The sequence below is a fragment of the Monodelphis domestica genome, chromosome 4 (genome assembly GCF_027887165.1).
Source record: "Monodelphis domestica isolate mMonDom1 chromosome 4, mMonDom1.pri, whole genome shotgun sequence".
NCBI classification, from domain to species: Eukaryota; Metazoa; Chordata; class Mammalia; order Didelphimorphia; family Didelphidae; genus Monodelphis; species Monodelphis domestica.
The window spans coordinates 184,031,327-184,044,158 of record NC_077230.1 but is presented as its reverse complement, the minus strand read 5'-3'; the positions used below and the strand labels follow the sequence as shown (position 1 = coordinate 184,044,158).

Sequence of the window (12,832 nt, the reverse complement as noted above, 5' to 3'; positions counted from 1 at the left end):
GGAGATGTCAAACAGAGGCACCTGAAAGATTCAAAGAGGGAGGATCACTTCTAGCTGGACGGATCAAGGAAGGCATCATAGAAAGTCTTCTATTTCCACCAATCTCAGAATTTCTCAGAGAGAGAAATCTTTCCTGCATTCAATTATCAAAGTAAACTTTCTGAAGCTCAGATCTGACCATGCATGCCACCCTCCTATTCAGTAAATCCCAATGTCTCCCTATTGCTTACAGGATCACATATACAATCCTCTGGTTTTCAAAGCCCTTTATAATCTGCCCCATCTCTTGCCTTTCTAGACTCCTTACACCTCATTCTCTGCCCAACATTCCATCTATCCTGTGATCTAGTGACACTGACCTCCTTGATGTTCCTCAAGCAAGACTATCTTCTCACTTCTGGCATTTCTCTTTCTTTTCTTTACCTTTACCTTAAGTCTTAGCACCAGTTCTAAGACAGAAGAGTGGTAAGGGCTAGGCAAATGGTATTAAATTACTTGCCCAGGGTCACAACACTAGGAAGTGTTTGAGGCCAGACCTGAACCCAGGTACTTCAGACTTCAGGCTTGGTGATCTATCCACTGTGATACCCAGATGTCTTACTCTAGGTATTTTCTCTGGCTGCCCTTCACACCTGGAAAGCTCTCCCACCTCACTTTTGTTTTCTGGCTTCCTGGCTTCAAGTCCCAGCCAAAATTCCACCTTCTCTAAAAAGCTTTTTCTGATTCTCTCTTAATTGTAGTAGTGCCTTCCTTCAGTTGGTTATTTCCAGTTTATTCTGTACCTGTTTGCAAGTTATCTCCCCCACTAGACTACGAGGTCCCTGAAAGTAGGCACTGTTTTGATCCTCAGCATCTAGCACAAAGTATGAGCTACTTGTTCTCGACCTGTGGTAGAGTCTTCTCAACTCATTTTAATCTGATCAGCTAACCCAACAGAGTGATGTGATTTTTGGTCTTCTTCCAGTATGAAGGAAAACAACCAACCAAGATGCTTAATAAATGTTTTATGACTTGACTAATAGGAGTGTCATGATATGGTGGAATGAGTGGAGACTTGTAATCAGCCAGTCTGGATTTAAATCTCATCAATCTCACTTACATGAATTTAGAACTGTTAAGAGTCTTTTTTTTTAATTCCTTCCACCTTAGAATTAATGCTGTGTATTGGTTCCAAGTCAGTGTCAGATAGCTAGGAAGTGTCTGAGGTCTGATTTGAATCCATGACCTTTCTAGACTTGACTCTCCATCCATTGACCCACCTAGCTGCCCATCTGCTAGAGACCTTTGAAACGAGCTTATTCAAATCCTTCATTTTCCAGATGAGGTCCAGCCAGGCTAAGTGACTTACCTCAGGTTACACAGGCATTAAGTAGTAGAGTTCAGATTGGAATACAGATCTTTTGTCTCTAAATCCAGTGTTCTTTCTGTAATAAAATATTAGTTCCCTACTTTGTAACCCTGTGGAAGCAAGGCAGGTCACTTGATACCTTTGAGCCCAGGCTTCCTCTCTTGTAAAATGAGATCTATGGTACCTGTATAAATGGAGATTTTGAACCTTTGACTTCATTCCCCAGAAGTCCTTAGCATTTCCCAAAATTTCCTATAATCTCTTCACATTATCGAGATCATGTTATTGGTATTTAAGTGGATGTATGCTCCTCCCATATTCTCTTTTTGACCTGCAACCAGGCTGAATTCAGGTAGCTCTTTTGCTTTAGTTATTATTAATAAAATGTTATAAAATATAATATTTAGTTATTATATATTAATCTTAATCTTTACATTTTCATTCAAATTGCTTCATAGGATGATTGTAAAAAAGGTTGTTTTTAATTTTCATTTTTATTTATTCTGAATTCAGCAAATACCTCCCCAAAAGAACATTTCCATATAAAAAATAAGAGGAAAAGAGAATTACATATAAATTTGTATTACATAGAGCTTGTCATATTATATATATATACATATATATTTATGTTAATTTCAGAGTTGTCCTGCTTGTCTGTGTTTCTTGTTGAAGTATCTTCAATTCTCTTCTGTGTATGCTTAAAAAAAAAAAACACCTTACCTTCTGTCTTAGAATCCATACTAAGTATTTGTTCCAAGATAGAAGAGCTAAGTAAATGGAATTAAGTGACTTTCCCAGGGTTACATAGCTAAGAAGAATCTCAGGCAAGATTTGAGCCCAGAACTTCCTGTCTCTGGGACTGGCTCTCTATACACTGAGCATCCAGCTACACCCTTGGGCATACTTTTAAAATGCTTCAGTATCTCTTTTTTTTTCTTGCTTTTCTTTCTTTTTTCTTTTCCCTGACAACTGTATTGCTAACTCCACTTTCCCTCCCTAATTCTATACCTTCATAAAAAAGAAAACTAAAATTTTTACAATACATAAGCATAGTCAAGCAAAACAAATCCACACATGGGCCATGTCCAAAAATGCCTCTCTCATGCTGCCACTTGAATCTATCACCCCTTTATCAGGACGCAGGCAGCATGCAAGAATGTGTTTTGTTAAAAATGGTAAAGAGTTATATAATTAAATAAATAAATAAATAAATTTATTTTTAAAAAAGAAAGAGTTATATAAAAGGGAGCTATTACTAGGATGCGGGGTTTCAATTTTTAAAAAGTTGCCAAATGAATTGAAAGGATGAATTAATATTAGATTAATTTAATAAAGTCAGTCTGACAGGAAATGCATAATGGAAAGAGTTTAGGCTCAGAACCCTGTGTTCAGATTTTACCTCTGATCTAAATGGATTCCATGACTCTGGGAAAATCTCTTAACCCCTCAGAGCCCCTTGTTAAATTTCTATGACTTTAAATTGCAGAACAGTTGCTCGATCTTCCTGATTGGAAGTGAATGTCCTTACACTGGTGAAATCACAGGACTGGAACAAACCGGAACCAAACCTTACTAGACAGCTAATGAAGATTAGGTTGGGTTGTCTGGAATGGATAGCAAGAGCACTGAATGGAACTCGTGACGGAGTTAAATAGGATAGAGGAGAAATAAATTGTGATTATGCCCTTTTTGGTGACTTTAGACAGATGACCAATTATGTTCTGATTTAGCTCTGTCTGGTAGCATTAGTGAAGAAAGGATTGGTTAAAACTTGGCATTGGGATAATCGAAGGCAGCCCACAGTCACATTAGACCAAGATGGTCAAAGGGGTCCCAAGTACACTAGCTAGTGAGAATCTCCTTATTTTCAGCTAAGTCGGAAGTGAACTGAAGGTGCCTGATTTAGGAAAAGTGGATTAGTGTGTTACAAATCCCATGAATGTGCCTTTGTTCTGTGAGGGAGGGCAGGGCTTCTGGAATAAACATTCCCTCCCACTCTGTAAACTGCACTCCAGCGAGGCCCCCACCCCCAGGCTGCTTAGATAACAGTCCAAAATGGGTCAATTCTCAGTTTCTCACTCACGGTTTCCGGAGGATCATCCTCATATGTGCATCAGGTCCCATCTGCGACAGGAGCAGCATGGTGTCCTGCAGCTCCTCATCGCATTCCTTCTTTTCTTCCTCCGTTGGCAGAGGGGCATCCTCATGCTCGTCATCCAGAAATCGATAAAACAAATATTTATCTTGGAAATGGTGTTCCTGGTCCACTAAGGGCAACATGGAAGAACAGAAGATCTCCCGTTACACACCTGACTCACAGACCCTGCCTGCTCTCTGCAGGGACACACTGGGTGGCTGTTGCAATTCAATAAAAACAAATGAAACTTCCCAAGCAAGCTGAACCAAATGGCAGCTAAATGATGAGGCTGATACACCCGTCTCATGTCTGCCTTGCCCAGTGTTTTGCAGCTGGAATGCATTACCCCTATTTGCAGTCATGAAGACCATCTACATCCTATCCTGACACACCTCTCTCAAGGGATTTCCCTAAAATTCCCTACAGGAACACTTGCCAGATTCTGTAAAGCAAAAGAATGACTGGTAGTTAAGCTCTGATGATGCTGATTGGTTTGTCCAGTAAGAAGTGGCTCCCCTCCCGATATCCAAAAGGTAGCAAAAGGCATACTTGTCTTGCCATGGCTCAGTCTATTTCAATGGCACTAAACTATGAGCTCTGATTTTTTTTTAAGTTCTTACTCCATCTAGAGTGGATTTCCCCCCTTAATTTCTGTTTCTAATGTATTTAATGTTTGAGTAAATATTTTTCAATAAAAATTACAAAGTAGGTCATACTCCTTAGAAGGTCCCTATGGAGGAAATTGTTTAGTCCAAGCTCTGGGAAAAGAGGGAGAAAAAAATTTCCTTCTGCTTTGAAGGCCAACAAAAGATTTGGATCTTGGTTGGGCCAAGAGTGAGAGTAAGTCCAGGAAGCCTTCACCACCTGCATGCTAAGCATATTTTAGACCCTCAGACAATAGAGATTATGTTTACAAATCCTCCCTAGTCCCTTTGATGTTTCTGAGTGGAAACACTTAATTTTATCAGTTTATCAAAAGGTTCTGAGCACAAATGTCACACTAACTCACAGCAATACGACCCCTCCCCTAGTCACCCTTGACAACAGATCACACGGGCTTAGGAGCATATTTTCTTTGACAAAAAGTTTATGATTTTCAATGAAGTCATTTAGTAGGTCCACAAATGGATCCTCACACATGATGCCTCATTTAAAAGGCAGTTTTAAAATTCTTTACTTACTTCCATGTCTTTGGCCCAGCATCACATTTCACGCTCCTCAGCTGGTTCTACATCAGGATGGCTATACAATGCTCACAATATAATCATACTATCAATGAACCATGAATACAAACTAATAAACATGACTGGAACTGATGCCCTTGAGTTACAATTTCATTCTCCCTTCATTTATTCTCCTGAGTTAGGAAAGGATAATAATGGAACTCAGTAATCAGTATCATCCGGTGGCTGATCTTGTATTCCTAAAAGAAGATGTTAGTACTGCTGGTTCCCTAATGGGATCATAATTCCTTTTTCTTTTCCTTTCCATTTGAGAGATCTGTGTAAACTCTGATAGGCAATCCAGGATATGCTGTGAATTTTCCAGTAACTCAGGCTTAATCTTACCGTGATTGAGAACACCTTCTTCTAATAGAACTTGCCACATGCCCACAGCCTGCGCCCGGGAATGAACACATGGAGTTTGTTGTATCATCCAGTCGACTAGTTCAGTTCCCACACAGCATTGCCTAAAGGGAGGTAATTCCATCCACCAATTAAATTCCATTCTAGAAAAATGTATTAGGCAACTATTGTGTACAAGGGAAGAAGAGGTGTCATGGTATAGTGGATATAAAATTGGCCTCAGAATTAAGAAGATCAGAGTTCAAGGTTAGCCACTCACTCATACTGTCTTTTTGACTAAGACAAGATTCAAATACTGAAAGTTGCAAAATAGTTGCTGACCTGCATTAATTACTAGTTCAGAAAAACTCAATTAGTAGTAGTGAAATAACAGGTCTAAACTCCCTCATTACCCACCCCTCCATATATCTCGAATTAAGTTAAGGACTAGGGATAGAAAGAGAAAAGCATAATAATTCTTGTGCTCAAGTTTATCTTCTACTAGAAGAAAACAGCATATACACAGATGAACCAACATTAAATATGTAGGAGTATATATATACACACATACACATAAACATATAAATATACACATGTTTACAATGTATACACACATCTATTTTAAATAAATGTGCATATATGTGCATATATGCTGTTGTTGTTCAATTGTTTCCAACATTTCATGACCCAATTTGGGGTTTTCTTGGCAAAGATTGTGGAGTGGTTTGCCATTTCCTTCTTCAGTTAATTTTATAAAGGAGGAAACTGAGGCAAACAGGGTTAAATAACTTTCCCAGGGGCACACAGCTAGTAATTGTCTCAGGTCAGGAGTGATTTGTCATTTCCTTCTTCAGCTCATTTTACAGATGAGGAAACAGAGGCAAAGTTAAATGGCTTGCCCAGGATCACATAGCTAGGAAGTATCTGTGGCCAGATTTGAACTCAGGAAGAAGAGTTTTCCTGCTTCCAGACCCAGCTCTCTATTCACTAACTATCTAGCAGCATCAAATTATGTGTGTATGTGTATGTGTATATATATATATATATATATGTATCTTTGCATGTGTGTGTTAAGTAAAACATGAAATGTACACATGTGTATTTAGAGCATCTATATATAATAGCTTGTGGATGTACATTCCTATGTATGTATATGTAACCATGTGTATAAGTGAATATATGTACATATATAGACTGCATCTCAAAAGTCATAGAGTAGTTTTAAAGTTTAATAACCTCAATGATTTTTAAAAATAATTTTATAATATGCTTTAAAGGCTTAAAACTTCATTAAGACATATGGGACACCCAGCATATATATACAAAATACTGAGAGATAGAGAGGATTAACATTAGGTAGGAGCAGTCTCTCCTTCTCTTCTCCCCACCACTTTAAATTACTAATGTGGAAAAGCTCAGCACCATGTATCTCAGTTTCTGGAACTCTCACTAATCAGTCTCCCATCCCCACCCCAAGGCAATTATGAGAAAACTTCGGAAGTAATAACCTAGGCTAAGTGAAACAACATGAAGAACCCGCTCCATTCTGAAACTTAAGGATAGTCAAAGAAGCAGTATTATCTGGTGATCTAATTGCTAAGAGAGGGGGGAACTAGATACTTGGGCATGTCCTAGCAAAGTTCTTTGTAAATTAGAAGAGGCCAAAGAGCTGATTTGCATCACCTGAGAAGGACCCAGGTTGAATGAGTGAAGGTTTGCAAAGCTCCATGAGCTTCTCAAATGAAAGATGCTGTAGAAGTCAAATTATACAGCACTTTATGTTTTCAAGCAATAGTACTTGTCTTCCTCACAGGGGGATGTTGGGAGAAACAACTAATTAGAGATGATGCAAATCAATTTGAAAAAAAAGTTCTGTGTAATGAGGATTGCCACTTCTACAGTGCCTTTCATCAGAAGAGCACCAAACAGCTTCTGTACATTTATTTACTCATTAATTACTAGAGAATCCCTGTCTCATAAATAACAAGTAGAAATAGTCCAGCTTCCCCTCTACCACATACAGGTGAGAAATTCAGTGATTGCTTATGGGCTAGTCAGGAAGAGCGGGAAATCCTGCCATGATTGTCCAAGACAGACCAGAATGAATGCTGGCAGGATTGATCTTTCCAGTGGGCATTAGAATAAACAATAAATCCAGAGAACACTCAGATACCCAGCTACTATGATTGAACCATTGCCTTTCTCTACTGATATATTACAAGCAAACCTCAAGAATGTTTGGTATCTTCTCCTGGGATGAGATGTGCTACACTACTCTGGGACATGTCCGATTTCTCCACTGTCCTCCAAGAAGCTCATTATTGGAAAAAAAAACCTCTTTATCCTTAGAGATCTGGTTAGCCTTGGTACCCCACTTCATCACTACTTTCTGCCTATATGATTGCTGGATAGAACCATGAACTCTAAAACTTCCATGTAAGGATGGAGCTCACTCCAGAACATCTAATTTGTCACTTGGTGGCAATACTCTGGTACATCTCTGACTTCTCTATCATGGCTTGCATGGCCCCAGTGTGTATTTTCTTCTTGGCAAAGATACTGGAGAGGTTTGCCATTTCCTTCTCCAGCTCATTTTACAGGTAAGGTAACTGAGACAGACAGAGTTAAGTGATTTCCCCAGGGTCACCCAACTAGTAAGTGTCTGATACCAGATATGATGAGATTTCCTGACTTCAGGATCAGTACTCTGTTCACTTTACCACCAAGCTGCCGATCACCTGGTATCTAGGGAGCACACTGACTATTAACTAGATGTGACTGGAAAATCTGCAGGTTCAAAGGGGTTCACTGATTTCCCTGGACTACATTCCTAAGGGGGATGAGTCAGTTCCAAGATCCTGTCAGGGATTTAGGTTATCTATGAGAGGATCCCAAGAAAAGTTTATGACTGTAACAGGTTAGAACCATAAAAGAATGCTAGGCTGGCAATTAGTATCATCTCCTAGTTTGTGATGCCTAATAGCATGACCTTTAGAGAATCTTTAAGTCTCTTAGCTCTCAGGTATATCATCTTTATAAATTAAGAGGTTGTTTGAGATATTCACTAAGGTCCTTTCCAGTTCTAAAAATCCATAGTTTTATGAAGGTATATAGAAACCCTTACTATTACAAAGTTAGAGATAGTTTAGATCCAGAGAGGGATTCTTGAAAAGGTTAATTGTATTAGCAAGCCTACTTAATTATCTAGCATGGTGAGAGGACCGAGAGTCTTTCAAATACTGATAGCATTTGAGAATAGAAGGTATGCCCCCCCTGTGTGGGGCTTACCTCCTTTAAGTATCTGACTAAAGCAGAAATTCATAACTGGGAGTCCATGTATTTAAAACGCTTTCCTTCTGTCCTAGAATCGAGTATTAATTCTAAGGTTGAAGAGCAGTTAGGGCTAAGCAATGGGGATTAAGTGACTTGCCCAGGGTCACCCAGATAGGAAATATCTATGGCCAGGCATTGTGCTAAGTGCTTTACAAATATTATCTCATTTGATCCTTACAACAGCCCTGGGAGGTAGATGCTATCATTACGTCCAGTTTATAGTTGAGGAATCTAAGTGACTTGGCCAGGGTCACGTAGGTTAATAAGTGTCCAAGACTAGATAGATTGGACTAATGGAAAATGTATGATCTTCTCTGCTAGGACAATAATATTTAGAGCAGCGGTTCTCAACCTGTGGGTCGCGACCCTGACGGGGGTCTAATAACTAAAATACAGGGGTCGCCTAAAGCCATCGGAAAATACATATTTCCGATGGCGTTAGCCACTGAGAAATCATGCTACTTTACAGCAAGATCTTGGAAAGAACAGGGACTCTTATGCCCACACATTGTACTAATATTAGTTACCTATCAGCAGCCCTATGAGGGGCGATGGATTTACCCTGCTGCCTGGAGACCAGACTCAAACAGAGACCCAGAGAGAGCACCCAGGCACTGGCTCCAGAGGGGTTAAGAACGAGTCATGGAGCAGATAACTCCTGGAGTGGATAACGGAGCCGAGTAACCCCAGCAAAGTGAAGCCTCAGCTCGAGCTGGAGGGAGATGACAGGAAGAAGGCAGCATCTGCATACCCCCTCCCCAAGCAAGACTTACCTCCCGCCCCAGTGCTCAGGCTGCCTCCTGCTGGATTAATATTACTCAACATATAATTAAATATTGTATTTGTGATTAATCACTATGTTTAAGTTATGTTTGATTTGTAGCAATGAGAATGCATAATGCATATCAGGTATTTACATTCCGAATCATAACTGTAGCAAAGTTACAGTTTTGAAGTAGCCACCAAAATAATTTTTTGGTTTGGGGTCACTGCAACATAAGTAACTGTATTGCGGGGTCACTGCATTAGAAAGGTTGAGAACCACTGATTTAGAGGAAAGCCCTGAATATGGGAAATGTGTGTACTGTGATAATCTTTGTTCACTTTCCCTCTACCCCTTTCTGTTGCATGTAGGAGATAATCAGCAACCAGAACATCTATCCCCATAAAACTTGGGAATGGCAATTAGTGGAGCTCTCCAGTTGTCTCTCAAGTCATAAGAAGTCCTCTGCTGCTACTATGAGGATTCTATGAGGATAACCTTGAAACAAAGGTGGCACCATTAAATGTATTTGTTTTATGAAGACTGAGGTCAAACAACCCAGGGAAGTTAGAAACCAAGCCTCCTGAGACCAATTCCATTCCCCATGGCATTATTAACAAAGAGAAGGCACAATTCCTGCATTCCAGGAGCTTATAATTTTAAAAACAACAAGGAAAAAAGAAATGGCGATCTCTGACTTTCAATTTTCATTCTCTGTCCCTCCAAAATGTTTTATTTCAAGAAATTTTTCTTGGGAAGGGCAGAAAATATAAGAAAGCATAATAACATTGTTTAAATCAGAAATGGGTGATTGCATAGCAAGTAAAAGCTTTTCAACCATGTGAGATTCGGGGAACATCATGATAGCTCAACCATACAGAGAAATGTTTTGTGAATGAATATTTTGGCTTTTCTTAAAACTATAATAAAGGATTCTTATCTAAATCTTAAATCTAATGTTTTTCATTGGAGACAAGTGGTAGGAAATGTTTGCTATTTTCTGTACAACAGTATCAATTTCAAAGCAAATTATCTCAAGAATTAGTGCTGGGCAGCCCTAGGCAATGCTATAAAAGGGTTTTTTGTTCATTGTTTAATGCCCAGAACAAGTATGAAAAATTATGGTTGGGGGAAATGTCATAAAAAGTAGCATTAATTTGAGAGATGATAAGGAAAGACAGAAATTCAGGGACACTATAAGAGTCCCTTACTGGAAAGAATGACACCTCGGAGGGTATGTGTGGGGAGAGAAAGAAGGAGAAAGGAGCTCACTACAGTATGCCAATGAATTGGAGTACTACTATTGGTGATTTCTAAATTTGGTACACTGGGATAAAGCTCTGATTACCCTGTCCTAGTTTGTGTTTTGCCTTAGAGAGATGAAAGCATTCAGAAAGATATTCATTGTAAGTGAAAAGCTATCACAGCACTCTCCATCACACATTTTACTGGACTTTCAGAGATAGTTCACATACCTGTAAGTCTTCAGATGGTATTTTCGATCTCTTATCATGTGAGGTGCTCTGGAGAGGATAGCATTTCGTAAAATTTTCCCAGCCCTGAGGATCTTCTCTGAAGGGACCTAGATTATAATTGTGTGGGCGGAGGAAAGGAATGAAAAATGGGAAAGAGAAAACGGGATTAAAGAAGAATAGCAAATTGTACAAATCCAAAAGTTGCTTTCAAATCTGATCTCTTAGCTTTCTTTCAAGTGAAAGCTACTCATATACTTACATAGTGTCCATCTGGACAGCACATAATCACAAATACATATGAGAGAGAGGCCCTGGACATACATCAAAAATCTATAGCAAGTGAATTTATATTTTCCTAACATATTCTTTGACCACAAACTACCTAGCTAATATGTTTACTTTAAAACTTAGACCTTTTAGCTACTTAGACCTTTAGCAACCCACCTACATTCCATTACCTGGGTAATGGTTTTAGCAGGACGGAGAGGAACGTGAGGTTCTATGAGGGGTGTCTGAAAAATAAAATGTCAAGCAAAAGAAAAATTTTAAAAGTTAATTAAAAATAATTGTGGGCTGGGAGACAGCAAGAAATAGCAATTTCACTAAAACTAAAGAGATTAATAAGATTAAAAAAAATATAACACTCTGAGATAAATCCTGCCTGGGAAATATGCATGCTGTGGGCATTCAAAGGGCAAAATTAGACTATTTCATTTGCCAAGATTTAAACAGAAATTATATAAAACATGGAGAACCAAACAAACAGGAATGATTAGATGTTGGTGTGTTTAAAGTAATGGCAATGAATGCCCACTCAGAATGTGGCAAACGTCAACATAGAATAAAAAGAAAAACAAGATAAACATAAAAAAAAAAACCAGATTAAAAGGCCAAGCCCCAAGGAAATAAATAAGTATTGATGGGTTTGGGGAGGAAAAGCAATTTCCTTCTCTTTCTAAAAATTCAAATTTCTAGAAAAAGGAAATTCTTATGAAGTTTCTTAGGTGATATTAATCCCCCAAATCCTAGAACCCACTGGAACAACTCATGATAACACCTCAAACATCACAACAAAATTTTCTAAACAATTTTATCTCAGTTTATCTTTACAAGAACCCTATCAGTCATCTAGAATAGATACTATTATTACTATTTTATAGTTTTGAAAAAAACTGAAGGCTCTCAGAGGGAAGGAAGACAATGTCTGAGGTTAAACCCAGGCCTTCTGCTTCTTAAAACAGAGCTCATTTCACTACATTCTACCATTTGATCAAAGAAGAGCAGAGAAAAGTATAGTCAGTCAAAGGTGGGGTTGTGCCCATCAGCCCAGCCCTGTCTGCCCCTTTCAGAAAGAAATGAAACCCTGGAAATTAAGCTTCATTCAAGAAAATTATATCTTACGGCAAAGCCCTCTCTCCACAATTGGAAATCATTAAAATGAAAATGAATTGGTAAGCCTTTCTCCTAGGTCTAACAAGAGAAATATATTATCATCAGAGGGAGTTTAAAGGTCATAGTGAGTTATAAATGCATCAGGGGTAGCTTTCCATATACACATGCACCAGTAAATTTTGTGTATGCTGATACAGCAGTAGTAAAACCAAAGGGAAGAAAAATGAGGAATATGGAGAAAAAACAGGAATCAAGGTCAAAGGTTTATTTGGAATGGCCAAATTCCCACTCAACTTATTTATTTTAAAAATTTCATCACTGTGGCAACATTCCCTTGTGTAACCTGTGTTCTGAAAGTCAGCTGTTCAAAAAATTCAATTAAATAAATATCATGTGACTCCTAATTGTAAAGCATTATTTTAAGTCAATAAGAGTTAAGAATATAAAAGAGAACAGTTTCATGGTCCCTGCCATCAAGGAGCTTACAATCTAACTAGTACAGGCAATAAGACATACACACACGACAATAAAATGATAACAATAGCTAGTATTTTATATATTATCCTATTTTTATCCTAATGTGCAGTAAGGCAGCCCAGTGTGGATAGAGTATTAGCCCTAGAGTCAGGAAGACCTGAGCTCAAATCTGGATTCAGATATTTACTAGCTGTGTGACCCTGGGCAAATCACTTAACAGTGTTTGCCTTGGTTTCCCTATCTATAACATGAGGAGGAGGAGAAAGAAGTCACAAATCACTCTAGTATCTTAAAACTTCAAATGTCATCACAAAGAGTTTGTAAAACTGAAAATAATTCAAC

At 38.5% G+C, this 12,832-nt stretch overlaps 1 protein-coding gene across 11 annotated transcripts in view; it reads right to left on the bottom strand.

Moving 5' to 3' along the window:
• RAPGEF4 (Rap guanine nucleotide exchange factor 4) overlaps positions 1 to 12,832 on the bottom strand; it is a 407,942-nt gene that overhangs the window by 122,359 nt on the left and 272,751 nt on the right. For 8 of the 11 annotated variants that reach the window (XM_007494385.2, XM_056794003.1, XM_007494381.3 and 5 more), the window contains 4 exons: positions 11,080 to 11,133; positions 10,622 to 10,728; positions 5,054 to 5,175; positions 3,432 to 3,615 (listed from right to left, as the gene is read on the bottom strand). In XM_007494385.2, the coding sequence (XP_007494447.2) occupies positions 3,432 to 3,615; positions 5,054 to 5,175; positions 10,622 to 10,728; positions 11,080 to 11,133 (467 nt within the window). The remainder of the gene's footprint in view (positions 1 to 3,431; positions 3,616 to 5,053; positions 5,176 to 10,621; positions 10,729 to 11,079; positions 11,134 to 12,832) is intronic. The other 3 variants (XM_007494386.2, XM_056794004.1, XM_056794009.1) reach the window with 1 other exon arrangement.